At 48.7% G+C, this 16,239-nt stretch overlaps 2 protein-coding genes across 3 annotated transcripts; both read left to right on the top strand.

Moving 5' to 3' along the window:
* The first annotated feature begins 8,886 nt into the window (after nt 1-8,886).
* On the top strand, nt 8,887-10,780 carry LOC124671276 (probable indole-3-acetic acid-amido synthetase GH3.4). The gene is made up of 2 exons (XM_047207670.1): nt 8,887-9,185; nt 9,313-10,780. The coding sequence occupies exons 1-2, from the start codon at nt 8,887-8,889 to the stop codon at nt 10,778-10,780; spliced, it is 1,767 nt and encodes a 588-aa protein (XP_047063626.1).
* Nucleotides 10,781-11,420: 640 nt separating this feature from the next.
* LOC124676231 (U2 small nuclear ribonucleoprotein B''-like) lies at nt 11,421-13,904 on the top strand. 2 transcript variants are annotated; one of them, XM_047212306.1, is made up of 5 exons: nt 11,421-11,893; nt 12,026-12,148; nt 12,559-12,604; nt 12,798-12,876; nt 13,529-13,904. In XM_047212306.1, exons 2-5 carry the CDS (start codon nt 12,127-12,129, stop codon nt 13,844-13,846), a joined length of 465 nt encoding a protein of 154 aa, XP_047068262.1. In that variant the 5' UTR covers nt 11,421-11,893; nt 12,026-12,126; the 3' UTR covers nt 13,847-13,904. The 2 variants fall into 2 exon arrangements, with proteins under 2 accessions (XP_047068262.1, XP_047068261.1); XM_047212305.1 differs by lacking the exon at nt 11,421-11,893 and having other exon boundaries at nt 11,912-12,148.
* The last annotated feature ends 2,335 nt before the right edge of the window (nt 13,905-16,239 follow it).

Genomic DNA, 16,239 nt, shown 5'->3' with positions numbered 1-16,239 from the left:
ATGTGAACCCTCTAACTCTTTCCATTGCGTTATATACTAATATGCCTTGTGTCCATAGAGATGACGTACTACGTCGTGTTCGAGGGGCGGGTTCCGGGAGTGTACGAGGAGTGGGAGGAGTGCAAGAAACAGGTGCAGAAGTTCAGCGGCAACCGCTACAAAGGGTACCCGACTAGACACGAGGCGGTTGCCAAGTGGAGGGCGCACCAAGCGAACAAGAGCAAGATGAAGACCTTCCTTGTGCTCTCGCTCTTGCTCACCATCGTCGCGGCGGTACTCTATTTCATCCTAGTGTAGGCGGCGGCCGGTGTCACTTCGTTTGTATCTAGAGATGATGAGAACTTAATTAATTTGCATGGATTATGAGTGTATGGAGCTATATGTATAACTCGATTGGGCTCTAAGTAATGTGATGATGATGTGATGATTATATATGTCCATATTATATCTGTCTATATTATATCAGTATATAACCTGTATACGGTGTATAAAACCAGTATAAAACCTGTATAATACACCAGGGAGCACAAAATCGAGTATACCTGTAGATTGTTCTGTGGCGCACCAAAACATAGTTCTGTGGTGCACCTATTTCTGTGGCGCAGCTACCTCACATGCGCCACAGAACTACTTATTTCTGTGGCGCACCGGACATAGTGCGCCACAGAAACCTTAATTCTGTGGCGCACTGACTGATGCGCCACAGAAACCTTATTTTTGTGGCGACGTTTCTATGGCGCACCTCCCGTGCGCCACAGAAGCCCATTTTCGTGCGCCACTGATAAGGCTTTTCCTACTAGTGGAAGTGCCTAGGAGGTCCTGGAAGTGGTTAAAGGAAGCCTCAGCCGAAATGATTGCGCTGTCAACCTGAAGACTACGGATAGTGTTCTTCTGCCTCCTATAGGAGGCATGTTGGTCGAAGAATGTCGTGTTTGCGTCACCCTCACTAAGCCAAGCGATCTTAGCCCTTTGTCTTGCCATCATGCGCTCCAACGAGGCGAAACCAAGGTAGGTGCGCTTTAGGAGTGCCCGTAGGTGGCGCTCGTCCGGAGAGAGCAACCTGGACTCCATGGCCATATCCAACCTCAGAATAACCTCCCCCGCTGTCATCAGCTGCAGTTTGATGTTTCCAACCTTCTTATCACTCCAGCTCATAAGTTGGCGAGCCGTCCACTTAAGCTTAGCGGTGAGGCGCCGGAAGGGGTCCGGATCCCCAACAACCACACCCCAGGCCGATTGCACCACCTCGGCAAAGCCATCCAACTTCACCCAGCAGCGCTCAAATTGGAAGCGTTTCCTTCCCACCGCCTGTGTATTACAGTCAAGAAGTAGGGGGCTATGGTCGGCTATCACCGAAGCGAGACAACGGAGGGAGCAGCTGTTGTGTAGCTCTTCCCACCCCGCCGTGACAAACACACTGTCAAGTCTCACAAGAGTGGGATGCTCCCTCTCGTTCGACCAAGTGTAGCGATGCCCATGAAAGTAAACCTCCTTGAGCTCACACACGTTCATGAAGCGTCTAAACCTACCCATGATCCTCCGGTTAAGGTTAGCATTGTTCTTATCCTCATCGCGGTAGATCAAATTAAAAGTCTCCGCAAAGCGCCCAAGGGCCTGGTCTAGTGGAGCGCAACAAGCGCAGCTCTGCTAGGAAGGCGACTTTGTCAGCATCTTCTTGCGGTCCGTAGACACACGTTAACCACCACCCCGGCGCCCACCCGGAGGGTTCACCCATGCCGTGACAATGTTAACATCAATGTTCTATCAAGCTGCACCAATCTGCTAACCCAAGCTATGATGATCCCATCCCTCGTATCGGTAGCCGGCAAACAGAAGTAAGCATTAAAATCCGCGCCCAAGTTTCCATTACGATAGAGTGAGTTACGGAGCCGAGCCTAGCATGGTTGACCACGACGAACGGCCGTGCATGGATGCCATGGCGTACGAGGTCCCCTCGGAGGCCCAGCTCGGCACGTGGTGCAGGACAGCGGCGAGTTGCTGGGGCGAAGGATGAAAAGTGTGCATAGTGCTCGATGAAATGTGCACCCGTGGTTTGAGAAAATGAAGGAGACTCAGACCATGTTCTTGTTTCCATCCATGATTTGATGGTGGCTACGTAAGCAAATCCCGTGCGGAATCGAGTGTCAAGCAAGTAATGGCCGGCATCTCTGAGTTTGGGGTGCTGATTTCAAGGATTAGGAGTTTAAGATTTGATTCAGATCACCTCTATAAAATCAAGGTTTAAAACAGACTTTACTCAAAATTTTAAGACACTTGGTAAGCTGATACTCCTTCCATGTCGGTTCGTTCGTACGTTTTGCATTGCAACCCTTGAACTGATGATTTTGATATATTATACGTTTTTTTCGACCTCGTATGCAACAGTTAATGCGGTTTTACCATTTTTCAAATATTTTTTTAAAAAAATGTGAAAATTCAAATTTGTTAATTTTCCCTAATAGTAGGTTGCATAACATACATGAATCTCAAAAGATTTTATTTTTTGAATTTTCTATCATTTTCTTTTCTATTTTACAGTGTTAAAAAATGCGATCCATTGGGGGGGGGGGGGGGGTTGGAGGTGTGTGGGGAACACGAACCGGTGCAAAAGTTCCCGCACGAACCGGTGCGAATGCCGCGGCTGGTCCCTTGGACGTCCAGACCGCACGAACCGGTGCTAATGACCCCTTTAGCACCAGTTCGTGCCAAATCCGGTGCAAAAGCTCTTTGGAGCAAAAACACTAAAGCCCTTGTTTCTACTAGTGGAGAGCAAGGAATCCCGCCAGTGGCGGACGGGGTTGAAGGCCCAGCGTCGCCGACAAGCTTCGGCGAAGCCTATGGCACTGCTGCACCGCTAGGTGTGTGATGCAAGGACGAAGAGGCGGGCAGGGAGCAAAGAGGAAAAAGGACTACAAGGTAGGCCCATCATGCACTCCAACCGACGGATAAGTAAACTGGGGTTCAGTTTAGTTTAAAATTCATTTAAACCTAGCTACAAAAAAAATCAAACTCTTTGTAAATGAATCTAAATTTGAAAGAAATTTCGTGGTCAATGGAGATGCTCTAACAGTTGTTCGATGAGATTTTGTACCTGGCAAAGAAGAATTACGTGGTATTTTTGGGTGTCCAATACATGTATAAATACACATGACAAGACGGTTGTAAAAGTACTAATTATGGCGGCTTATGCTAATCTCTTACTTTAGTGTGTTGGCGATCCATTCAAATCGATCAATCCCTTGCTAGCTCTCTATGCATGCAGGGCTTTCACATGGGTCATGTATGTACTCTACTTGTGCATGTACATGGGCGTGTACAATTTACGCAACCATCCCAGGCTGAAGGATAGGCAGGGGAGCGGCCCGAGCCGCTAGTGCACCATGTTCCTGTCCTTTGCGCCAGGCTCGCGTCGTGCGTGTCCAGATATTGGCCCTGGCCAGCGACGGGATGAGATTCCGGCTGCGCATTCGGTTAATTTGGTTAATTCGGTTCTGTTTATTCGGTTATACGGTAAATACGATTTCAATATTTCAGTTAATACGGTTATGTATAAAAATACAATTCGGACTAACCAAAGTTGACGTGAATTTTGGATTGAAAAGTAACTTTTATGGTCATCATATATATCATTTTCTATATTTTGTATGATCGTACTAAAGATTTTGCAAGAGAGCGAAACAAAAAATAAAGAAATTTCGAACAAACTAAAATATGGATGTATTTTGTATGGCCGTATGAAAGGTTTTGCCAAAGAGGGAAAGAAAAAATAAATAAAACTAGGCCATCTAACATATACGACAATGTGAAGTATCAAACTAACAACCTGTGTGGTTACCAAATGGACAAATAAAAGGACGAGACCACCACAGATGACCATCTTACCGTGTAGACTTTTCAATTTAGTTTCTATATTAAGGCTACATGCGAAGCTGGGCTGTCCGGAATTTTATGGAACGCTGTACGTTCGGTTTCTTTCGGTTTAACCACGGTTTTTCGGTTAAAAACCGAAGTTCTTTTGGTTTGATGTTTTACTAACTGAAACCTAACCATAAAACCATAAAAACTGAAATTCGTTTTCGATTAGGTTTTTTTCGGTTCGGTTTTCGGTTTCAGTTCGGTTATGCACAGTTGGTGGACCATGTCATCGTCCACCTTTTATGGAAGGCTTCGCCGATCTCCGAATCACGCCCAGTTGTACTTGGGGCAGTTTCGTGAAGCGGGAATTTACCTTGTTCCAGGCAAAAACAAGCTTCGTCAATCATGACTAGAAGCCTAGTACACTTGCGACCGAACCTATCCTTGGTCGCCCCGTGAAGACGGTGATTCTAATTGATGGAAGGGTGGCATACTCCTTTGATGAAGAAGCAAATGGCCCGTCTTCTCTGACCTACTAGGCTCTGGCCCTTCTTCTCCGACCTACTGGGCTCGGATGCAAGGGCGATGTGCTGGGCGGATATCTTCACCAAGCGCAGGTTCTACCGGAAGAGCTATGGCAGATATAGCCTTCACATGTTGCATTTTTTTTCCACCACATGCATCACATTATTCCACCTTTTTGCATGATCTGAGGCAGTTAGTAAGTATAAATAATGGTTTTTCCTATAAATATCCGCTAGTGTTTGAAGATTTGGCTACCTTGGGACTTGTCAGAGGGCGTCGGAACATGTCGTGCTGCAGTGGAGCTGCTCTCACATTCGTAATGCACGACACATGTCAATTGCATGCTTCTGGAGGCGGTGGAGAAGACTATTTGGGCACTTCTGACACTGAGACTCCATGCTCATCATTCTTCCTGGCGTTTCTCAGGTTCACGGGGGCTCGCGTTCCAGGGAAGACTATAGGAAAATATCAAGAAAATGCTGCCCGGCCCAACACAAGTTGAGGTTCGGTGCGTAGCCCCTTGGCAACCCCGGGGCGTGCCACCATAAGCTCCAGATAAAGTGCCAGAGGGTTTTCTTAGTCCACCAAGGTGAATGACTATTTTCCAAGTTCTCAAGGTGGGTCCCTGTCCAAAATAGAAGAATACTCCCGAAGAAGTTCCAGCAATCCTGAGAAGAACAAAAGAAATCTTCAGAAGTTCAAGTGATCTTATAAAGTCCAGGGCTGTAAAAATAGCTCGTGCAAAGAAATTCTCACAAGAATAAATATCTTCAATAGTTCAAAGAAGCAAGTCAAGCAATCCTGAGCAGTAAGGGAACCACTCGAAAGAAGGCGGGAGCAGCCATTCACCACCCCTCAATCAAGGCATGGTTTATTTTCGGCCATTTGTCCTAAACCCATTTACCCCAATTGACCTCACCTAAGTCTTTGTGTTCTTGAGGCTCGGTCCGGGGGCATGTTTGATTTGTGGGGTTCCACTCGGTACGATAATGGGCTAGAATACGATCTTCTACTGTCTCTCGGAAGCATCCATGAAGCATGTCGTCTCCACACACACACACACACACACTCTCTCTAAAGGAAACTCAATATTGAGTTGCGACGGTCATGGTCCGTTTCCCGATGACGATTCCTTTGGTAGCCTTTTCCGATTACACCACTATGCCTCATGGCTTAAAGAATTTTTTTAACATGTTACAAAACATACCTGCTTGCATATTCTTTGCATTCACACTTGGTGCAGCTATAATCATCATGGAGCACACGTTGAACCTGCGCTAAGAAGATGGCTACTGGACCACCATATCAGTGTGTCCATGATACCGCCCATGACCTCCCGGCGTCTTGTGGCTTACGCCAACAGCGAATAAACTTTGGCGGCTAGGGCAGGCGACATCCATGCTCAGAAGGTGGCCCGATGGCTCCCTGTCATCCGTATATCTACATCGACCTACGTCATGGTGCTGTGGCAGCAACTTCCATGCGCCGTGACATCGCCGACGACTTCTCGGCGCTCCATCTTCTACATCGACCTACGTCATGGTGCTGGGGCAGCAACTTCCATGCGCCGTGACATCGCCGGCGACTTCTCGACGCTCCATCTTCTACATCGACCTACGTCATGGTGCCCGGGCAGCAACTTCCATGCGCCGTGACATCGCCGGCGACTTCTCGGCGCTCCATCTTCTACATCGACCTACGTCATGGTGCCCGGGCAGCAACTTCCATGCGCCGTGACATCGCCGGCGACTTCTCGGCGCTCCATCTTCTACATCGACCTACGTCATGGTGCTGGGGCAACAACTTCCATGCGCCGTGACATCGCCGGCGACTTCTCGGCGCTCCATCTTCTACATCGACCTACGTCATGGTATTGGGGCAGTAACGCCCATGCGCCATGACATCGCCGTCTTCTTCTCGGCGTCGGACCTTCTGCATCGACCTACATCTTGGCGATGGGGGCAATAACGCTCATGCACCATGACATCCCCAACGACTTCTCGGCTCTTGATCTTCTACATCGACCTACATCACGGCACTGGGGGCCCGTGAACACTTCGGACATCACAAGATCTACCTCGCCAAGTTCATATGCCATCATCATCAAGCCGCACCACCACACCGTCACGCGGCGTCGTTCAAGTCTACTTCGACTCCTACATCACCTCTCTTCCTCAACATCGGCCTAGCATCGATGAGGCGAACCCACTCCACCGACTTGTATTTTCTTCGATGAAGCGAACCATTTCTTGCTGCGCACCGACGAGGCGAAGGCAAGACATCAAGTCCAACACCGACGAGGCGGACACCACCAGGCCTGGCACCGACGAGGCGAAGGCCGCCCATTTGTCTGAGCTGACGAGGCCAGACATCTTCATCATTGGACATCGACAAGCCGAAGAGTATGGCTAAGCATCGCCGGGGCGACGGACATACCGTCCCGCTTTCCACTTCACCATCACATCATCATCGTCTACGCCAAGTGCATGGAGAAGACGAGACTGGAAGACGACGACCATTGCAGCAGCTTAATCGGAGGTGGTCCGCGGCGCTGACTCGCGGACGTAATTAATCGGGAGCCTTCCGAGGCCCCGTGAACCAGAACACACAATCGTCCAAGTCATATCGGCCGCGCTAGCAGACCATGGAGCGCATATGTAAAGGGATCTTGTAATTTCGTTTCTCCATTGAGAGATTAATAAAAATACATGTTTTCCTATATTTTATTTGTGTACTTATGTACACTGGATATTTAGTCCATCTTTTTATTATTTCTCGTGTCAAACAACAGTTGCAAGCAAATTGGAAAAGGTCCAGTATGCAGTACCACTAAGACAAAAAGGCAACACTAATGATAAATTGGGAGGATGAAATGCGCAATATCTCACTGAATTATTTACGCCATCTTTTTCTTCCCCGGCCGGAACAAGATGCAAAGATCTGACGTACTCCGCCGGCCGCCTGCGCCGAAGTGCCTCGATTTCTTTGTGTAATTGTCTGGTACACTACCGAACTGCCCGGCGTGCTAAATTTTGCCCTGCCGCTTTTATGGCGCGCCTGGAGCCGGCGCTGCAAATTTATTGCGCGATGCCGCTTTTTTGCCACGCGCTGTAAAAAGTTTCCCGTGCGTTAGAGCCGGCGCTGTAAATTTGCGCGTTGCTGCTTTTTTCCGTGCGCTGTAAAAAAATTCGTGCTCGCTATATTTTAGTGCGTTTGATGGAAAACACCTCGCCGTCCTGGCCCGTCACAGCTCCTCGTCCGCCCAAACCCTAAGGTCCATCCTCACCTTCGTTGTCTCCGACGTGGCTAGCCGTGCCAGCGATGGCACCCCGCACCCGAAACCTTAAGGTCCATCCTCGCCATCGCCGTCTCTGATGCGGACAGCCGCGCCGGCACCCCGCACCCACACCCCCAAACCCTAAGGTCCATCCTCGCCATCGTTGTCTCCGACGTGGCCAACCGCGCCGGCACCCCACACCCGCCCCCAAACCCTAAGGTCCATCCTCGCCATAGCCGTCTCCGACGCGGCCAGCCGCGGCGGCGTCGGCACCCCGTACCCCAAACTCTAAGGTCCATCGTCACCATCGCCATCGTCGTCTCCGACGAGGCCTGCCGTGGGCCGTCACCAGGTCCGGCTAGGCGGACGTTCCCCCGCCCCTCCCTCGTCGCTTCTCCCGCTCGGCGTGTGCAAGGTAGAAGACGACCACACTAATCTTGGTGCGATTCAACGGCTGCAGAGCAGTAAGGTAAATCTCAATTTACTGAGAACTAGCAAAACCGATAAAAAACTAGGACACCAAAAAAGTTAATTTTTGGGCACCAGTAAATTTTCTGCCGTAGCCGATGATGTAAAATTAATAGGGCACCCAACATGAGATCCAACGATTAGGAGCAGCCAGATGAAGTTCATGGTTGGGCTGTGTGGGGCCAATGATTTGTTTTGGGGCACACGCTTTGGTGCCCCCGAGCAGCCGATCAGGACTAGGATCTGTGACGTAGCCGGATGACGGCACGCTGTGAGGTTTACTGGACGACGGCATGCCGTGTCTCTTTGCAATATTGTCACTAGAAGGTAGCCTTCCTCTGATCATTTGCCACAAGAAAAAGCTAAATTTCTTAACATGCATACGCGTACGTATAACCACTGCCAATAATTGGATTGTTACTTGGCCGTAGGTGCGGGGAAAAGCATCGATGCAAAGAGCCAAAACACTATTTACCTTTGGGACATGTTGCGTAGTATCCAAAACACAAGAGGCCAGGGAGATATGTGACTACGACGACACGACTACATCCGCGACTAGTGCCACTTGTATCACAAGGGGGCGGTTGCAAGCAAAGGCGGCGCGCATGGGCGGGCGCTGGCGAGGAGGCCGGCCGGCTATAAATAGGACCCCTCTCGACTTGTGAGACGCCACAAAGAAAGCTTATTGCTGTGTCTTGTATTCTTTCACAAGTAACAATCCTGCATCGATCTCTAGCTAGCTTACTAGCACTCAGCGAACCATGGCTCAAGCGGCTGGAAGCGCGGCGCAGTGCGACAAGCTCCGCTACCTTGAGCAGGTCACGCGGTTCCCTGATGAGGTGCAGCGGCAACTGCTCCGGGAGATTCTGGCCCAAAACTCAGGGGCTGAGTACCTGCGGCGAATCGGCGTCTCCGGCGACGCGCCCGACGCGGACGAGGCCTTCCGCCGCCTCGCGCCGCTCACGACGTACGAGGACATCCTCCCCGACGTTACCCGCATCGCCAACGGCGATAGGTCGCCGATTCTCTCGGGGAAGCCGATCTCGGAGTTCCTCACGAGGTAATTAATTAACCCATTATTAGTGTATGCTACTGTTACGTACTGTACGTACGTGGGCATGCTAGCTAGCTTTGTTGTTGTTGTTCGACGGATCGATCCTAACTTGTTAACTTGGATGCATGCGCAGCTCCGGCACCTCCGGAGGAGAAAGCAAACTCATGCCGACGATCGAAGAGGACATGGACAGGAGGTGCCTCCTCTACTCCTTTCTGATGCCGGTCATGAACCAGTTCGTGCCGGGGCTGGACCAGGGAAAGGCCATGTACCTCTTTTTTGTCAAGTCGGAGAGGAGCACGCCAGGTGGGCTGCCGGCGCGCCCGGTCCTCACCAGCTATTACAAGAGCCCTCAATTTACACACAGGGCCCACGACCCATTCACAGTGCATACCAGCCCCAACGAGGCCATCCTGTGTTCCGACGTCCACCAGAGCATGTACGCGCAGCTGCTCTGCGGTCTCCTCCAGCGGACGGAGGTTCTCCGCGCCGGCGCCATCTTCGCGTCCGGCTTCCTCCGCGCCATCCATTTCCTGGAGAAGAACTGGGTGCTCCTATGCGACGACATAAGGGCCGGCACCCTCAACGCCGACATCGTCACGGATCCCTCCGTGCGGCGCGCCGTGGAGCGGGTGCAGCTCCGCGCCGACCCGGCGCTGGCAACCGCGCTAGCCACCGAATTCTGCAAGCCGTCCTGGGACGGCATTGTGCCAAGGCTGTGGCCCAACATTCGCTACATCGAGGTCATCGTCACCGGCGCGATGGCTCAGTACGTTCCCACGCTCAACTTCTACGGCGGCGGCCTGCCGCTGTGCAGCACGATGTACGCGTCGTCGGAATCCTACTTCGGGCTCAACCTGGACCCGACGTGCGACCCAGGCGACGTCCTGTACACCCTACTACCTTCGATGTGCTTCTACGAGTTCCTCCCGCTCAGGCTCAGCAGCTCGGGAGAAGGCGGCGCCACCGAAGCGGACCTGGTAGACCTCGTCGGCGTCGAGCTCGGACAAGAGTACGAGCTGGTGGTCACCACGTTCGCGGGCCTGTACCGGTACCGCGTCGGCGACGTGCTCCGCGTGGAAGCGTTCATGCACCGCTCTCCGCAGTTCAGGTTCTTGCGCCGGAAGAACGTCCTGCTCAGCATCGACGTTGACAAAACGGACGAATGCGAGCTACATGCGGCGGTCAGTGCCGCGGCGGGGAAGCTGGAGCGCTTCGGCGCTTCGCTCCTCGAATACACCAGCTGGGCGGACGCGGCAGCAGTTCCTGCTGGCCGCTACGTCCTGTACTGGGAGCTCCTCAGCTCCGCCGGCGGCATGGCGGCCGTTCCGGCGGCTTCCATGGAGGATTGCTGCATTGCGGTGGAGGAGTCGCTAAACTCCGTCTACCGCCAATGCAGAGCATCGGGGATCATTGGTCCTCTGCAGATACGGCTCGTCGCCGGAGGGACCTTCGACGCGCTGATGGACGAAGCGCTCAGCAGGGGAGCTTCGGTAAACCAGTACAAGTCCCCCCGGTGCGTCTCCTCCAAGACGCAGGTCGAGCTCCTGGACGGACGGGTGCTCGCCCGCTACGTCAGCCCTCGCTGCCCCAAGCAGTGAACCTCCAGCAGGCCAGGGTGCTTCTATATATATATATAGTAAAAAAATAAAATCTCCGAGCTGGCGTTTCTTATTCTCTGTTATGCTTTTACAAGAAAGCAAAGTAGTAACCCTGCCTGCTAGGTAAAAAATGATCCCTATACATATATATATGTTTGTCGAGACTGAGAGAGATTGTAATGGATGGATGTAATAGTATATATATATGGGTTCTTTTGTGGTACCCTCAAATAAATAACAGCCCTTCATTTTCGTCCATCCAAAGGCTCAGAAAAATTCATACTCCTCTCTAAAACGTGGGAGGTATGTATCATACCTGGGCAAAATTTTGCAGCAAATAGAGAAAAGGCCTAGCCGGGCCACGGCTCACTAGACGAACACGGCCCAATAGACAGCCCAGGCCCATGTGAAAAACGTTAGTTGGTGGGGAAAACGGGAAAGGGAGGACGGTCATAACCCTAGCTCCACCGGGAATTCGCTGGGTGGGTGCCGCCGCCGCTCCACAACTCCGGCGACGCCGCCGCCTTGCTTCCTACCACTGGCGTCTACGCCGAGATCTCCACCTACATTCCCTCCGCCGCCCTCTAAACAGCCTGTCCCGGCCGCGGCACCCTTGGACTCGCCACCGAAGATTGACGGCGCCGTCCTCTTCGCTTGCGAAGAAGGCCGAGGTCTTCACGGTGGTCGGGGAGAGGTGCCTGGCTTTCATCTCCTCGCGAAGCCCGTGCCGGCTCGGCGGTGGCGCACGATAATGGAGGTGGCCGATGCTGGTAGGCGAAATGAAAGGCGTCGCCGGCGCGTGATTCGGTGGTCCAGGACATCGGCGGCGCTTGAGCTTCTCCGGCGTCGGTCCTTCCCGGTGTTCCTGGTCGACGGCGAGCTGGACAGGACCTCGTTGCACTGCCGCTGCAGCTGCGTGCGACAGGACAGGTTTGGCGTGCAATTGTCGTCGCCTAGGGTTCAGTGGCGAGATGCCCACGTCGCCCAGGTGGCTGGCGCTCACGCAGGGTGCCGGGAGGGTGTCCCTGGGCTCTCAGCGGCAGCCTGGTAGCCAGCACTGGGTCACTGAGCGAGTGCTAGCTCTCTGAAGAAGACATCAACAGGCTCCTTAAGGTTTGTGCTACCACTTTCTGAAATGAGTAGTGAAATTGCAGTATAGAATATTGGTACCTTTTTACTACACCTTTTTGTCATTATTGGTTGAAAAACAATTATCTTGATGCATAGAAGTTTACAATTGCATAGAATACATGACCATTAGATAAGAGCCAATTTCTATTGATGAAACACAAAGATTGTTGCAAGGAGGGTCCACCCTGCATCAAAAGAATAAGTCCCTGGATGACATGAATGAATGCAAAGACAAAGGTTACGACTGAACCTCTAGCCAAATTTATGTAATAATTGATTAAGCTTCGCTCTAACTGAACTTGTCCACTATCTAGTGAAATCTGCTTGCATGTCATGTTACTTTTGCAATTGCATGGGGTCCAGAGTCTTAAGGCATCATGGCGCAAATAAGCTTAGAAATAAATCTCCGCAGTCAACAAAAGCCTCAAACGAAATAATTAGAGAAAAGAAAATGGGCTGTGACTTAGTATGGTAGACTAATATAGATACTTGGCAGGACTGACATGAAAGATATCGTTTTAGGCTCTAGTGGGAACATGTCATTACTTTTCCACCAGTTGCATTAATACGTTTGTCTACAAATTTCTATGTTCACGGTCCTCTAATGTTCCAATTAGTTGATGTAGTAACCTTGGCTTGGGCTGCAGGTCCAGATGCCTCTTCGCCTACTTACCCTGATGTCCCTACATCCCAGTGAGGACGGGGCGCGTCGGGCTGCTCCCTGGCCAAGAGTGGTGCCCGTTCTGTCGTAGCGCCATACATCATTATTGGGTTAGATTAAGCTGAATTACTTGGCGCATCCTCTAGTTCATTAAAATATTGTTCTTAGTTGAATGTGTTATCTGAAATGGTAGTGTTGGGGAAACTACAATTGTCGGCGGCACGTGTTTGGGTCATCACCGGCGCGCCGCCTTCTCCTCGTCTGTCTTCTGTACATCCATGTTCTCGTTTGCGTGCTACTCCATGTAAGTGACTTCGTGATACCAGTTTTCCATTACCACACAAATCATACGCATGAACAAGCTTGTCATCGTGGATCCAAATGGCATAATTGCACTAGTTTTAGAGTTCCATGCCTCCCAAAGTTTCCTATTGGTTTTATATGTTGGGTTACTTGACAATTTGAGATCAAGGATGACATAGGATTAGACAGCAAGTTAGACTGACACTTTGCCCCCAAAACAATTGATTACGTTTTGGAGGAATGAGTTTAGATTGCCTATGTGCAAGTATGTGTCTGCAATTGTGGGTCTGTGCGTGTGACTGTATGTGTGGGGCTTGATGGCCTCTGGTCTTGATCAGTTCAGCTACATCTAGTACACTATTCTTCACTATAGAATTTCCTTGAATAATATACTTTGCTTATTGTGACTGTCAATTTCTGGTGGCAGCTATTTTTACCTTCTGCCTCCAGTTTATTTATTTTCAAGATGTAACAATACCCATTTAAAGGGCATTAGTATATTTACTTCCATTGAACGTGGCGGTTTTCTTCGGTAGTTAGTCTACTTACTATTTACACATTATCACTTATTAGACTTTAGGAGATTTTATATGGTCAACGCAACTTTGAGTTTCTTTTTGAAGTAGTAATTTTTTTCATCTACTTGTGTGCAGGGTGATCAATCTTCTCGCTCTGCCAAGCCTCCACAAGAGCCACCAAACAATATCCTCTTCATCCAGAACAGTGCTGACCAGACGTCGAGCATGATGGTGGAGGTCCTGTTCCAGCAGTACCCTGGTTTCCGGGAGGTTCGGATGATCGAGGCTAGGCCAGGCATTGCTTTGGTGGAGTCCGATGACGAGAACCAGTCCATGGTTGCGATGCAAGCCCTCCAGGGTTTTAGGATGAGCCGGAGAAACCAATCACTATATCGTACGCCAAAAAATAATGATGATCCATGGGATCCCCAAACCGTCCGAAGAAACCTGTAGCCATAAGATTTTCCCACCCTATGATTTACACTATAGTGGTGATCTAACTGACTTGTAAGAGCATGTACAATGGGGTGATGTCAGCCTTCCCTTAGAGATGCCACGTCAGATTTTTGCTTAGTTGGAGGAGAGAGAATGAAGAGAGAGAAGGTTGTCTTCCCTTAGCTAAGGGATCATCTCTTAGGAAATAAGGGAAGACTATTTTCTCCATTGTATCACAAATGTCTTCCCTTAGCAACAAATTTCCTACCAAAATTTAATTATTCATATTAATTGTTAGAGATGGTTGTAAGAGATAATGCATTGTATTACTTATATCTAACGCCTTCTCTAACTGATGTGGCGGGGTAAGGGAAGACATGTCTTCTCTACCATTGTACATGCCCTAAAGAAATACATGGTGTTTAGTCTCTTGCAATAGTTGAGACATAATCATAGCATTTGTCTGAAATTGTGGAAGTACTCATGATTAGCATACACAAGTCAGATTTGGACAAGGAAATGTGTCAGTGGTTAAAGCTGCTCCTTTCTCTACACTCTCACAGCCCTGATACTTTATACCCAGTAGCCCACGAAGCAAAGTGGCTTGAAACGTGTTCACAGTCTATGATCCATTTCTAATCATAGAACATCATTATGAACTTTTGCAAAAGCAGGTTATAATACTACACCAGTTGCACACCTCAAGAATGACGTATCTGAATATGTCAAGGTCTCCGTACCCGCAAGCACCACCTAAGAGTTTCAGACAAACGTTGCATCAGATAAAAACCCTTTCTTGTTTCTAGGTAACAGAGTACATAGAAGAATTGACACTGAACACATAATGTAAGACATTCCATGTGATATCTTCAAAATTTAGATTATAGTTTTGATGAATCTTCAGAAGGAAAAAAAAAACAGAGTCGATTTCAGTGTGTAGCACCAATTCATCATTCATATACACAAACGCCTCAACTGAACACTCCCGGACAACATTCTCTGATTGCTTTAAAAGGTTGGAGCTCCTCAAGTGCATCAGATGTCCCACGAGACATGACAGAACTTGTCGAGCCTGCCGCATTAGACTCGGCCCTTGACTGGGACGAATAACTAGAATCTCGCAGCGGGTTTGCACTTTCCAGCAAATGAACCAGAGAGCCTGACTGATCTCTAGCTTCTTTTCCATCACTGCTCCTATAAGAATGAGCTTGCATTAGTTGAATGAACAGGCATGTCACACGATTTAAGAGAACATATCATCATATATACATTAGGAAATAAAGATACAGAATTTATATGGCAAGATCGTTTAGCGCTCGAGAGCTAAGCATATAATCCGCGAACCAAATAAGAAAATGTGTTTCATGTTTCAGAGCTAAGCCTAAAATATGCAAATCAAATAAGCAAATGCCTGACAATCACCGTATTTGGGAAAAGCTGGCAACCATTGCTTCATCTAGTTGAATCATGGCTGATAAGGAAGGTACCTAGCAACTCCTACTGCCCTACAGCAACATGATAAACTAAACTCATAAGTAGTCATCTCACGCACTCACGCGGAAGTAATAACACATTAAGTAAACCATTCCTTCATCTAGTTTAGCAACATGATAAACTAAACCATTCCTTCAGGCTAGAGACTGCGCCTTCCTTCAAAATCACACAAAGTAACAAGGCATGAGCATTTCAGTGTATCCAGAAAAATCTGAGAGAACAGAACATGAATAAAATTATAATACCACTCATTTTCTTATGTTTAGCTACATTAATAAAAATTTAGTACGAAATACAAATATGCTCCACTTCCATTATGCCAAAACTATATGTGAACAACCAACTAATGTATTTTTTTAGCTACATCAATAGAGAATCTATGCATATACATACCATATCAGCTAGAGCCTAACCAGGGCATCTCAAGCTAATACAGAAAGTACAAACCTGTCAAACTAAATTCTATTTCATGATTTATACTAGGACAAGTGCATATCATGTATAAGAAATCATTAGAGCATCTGATCTACTACACAATTTAACCAATCAATTATCCATTCACCAAAATACAAGCAGCTAGAACCTAATCATTAGAAATTTGTTATTCAATTCAGAAGCACAAACTTTTTGTTACATGAAACTGTGTTTTACTTGCTTAACATCTAGCAGATAAAAAAACCAGATTTTCAATGTGTCACCATGCCTACATAATAATTTATACAATATACGCAACGAAATGGTATTGTGCCGACAGCTTAAACCGACTAATTACGGACTAGCTCATGTTGCTGATTCCATGATATGCTAACTAACAAAATCTAAACCAGCTGAACTTAGTCTTACAAAAATTCCTCATCATCGAGCCATTTTTTTACAGTTCAGTTTAGTCAATGAATTATGATGGATCGTCACAGCTT

Source organism: Lolium rigidum, chromosome 7 (genome assembly GCF_022539505.1).
Source record: "Lolium rigidum isolate FL_2022 chromosome 7, APGP_CSIRO_Lrig_0.1, whole genome shotgun sequence".
NCBI lineage: Eukaryota > Viridiplantae > Streptophyta > Magnoliopsida > Poales > Poaceae > Lolium > Lolium rigidum.
Note: the sequence above shows the minus strand (reverse complement) of the source record. Positions and strands in the feature narration are given on the sequence as shown.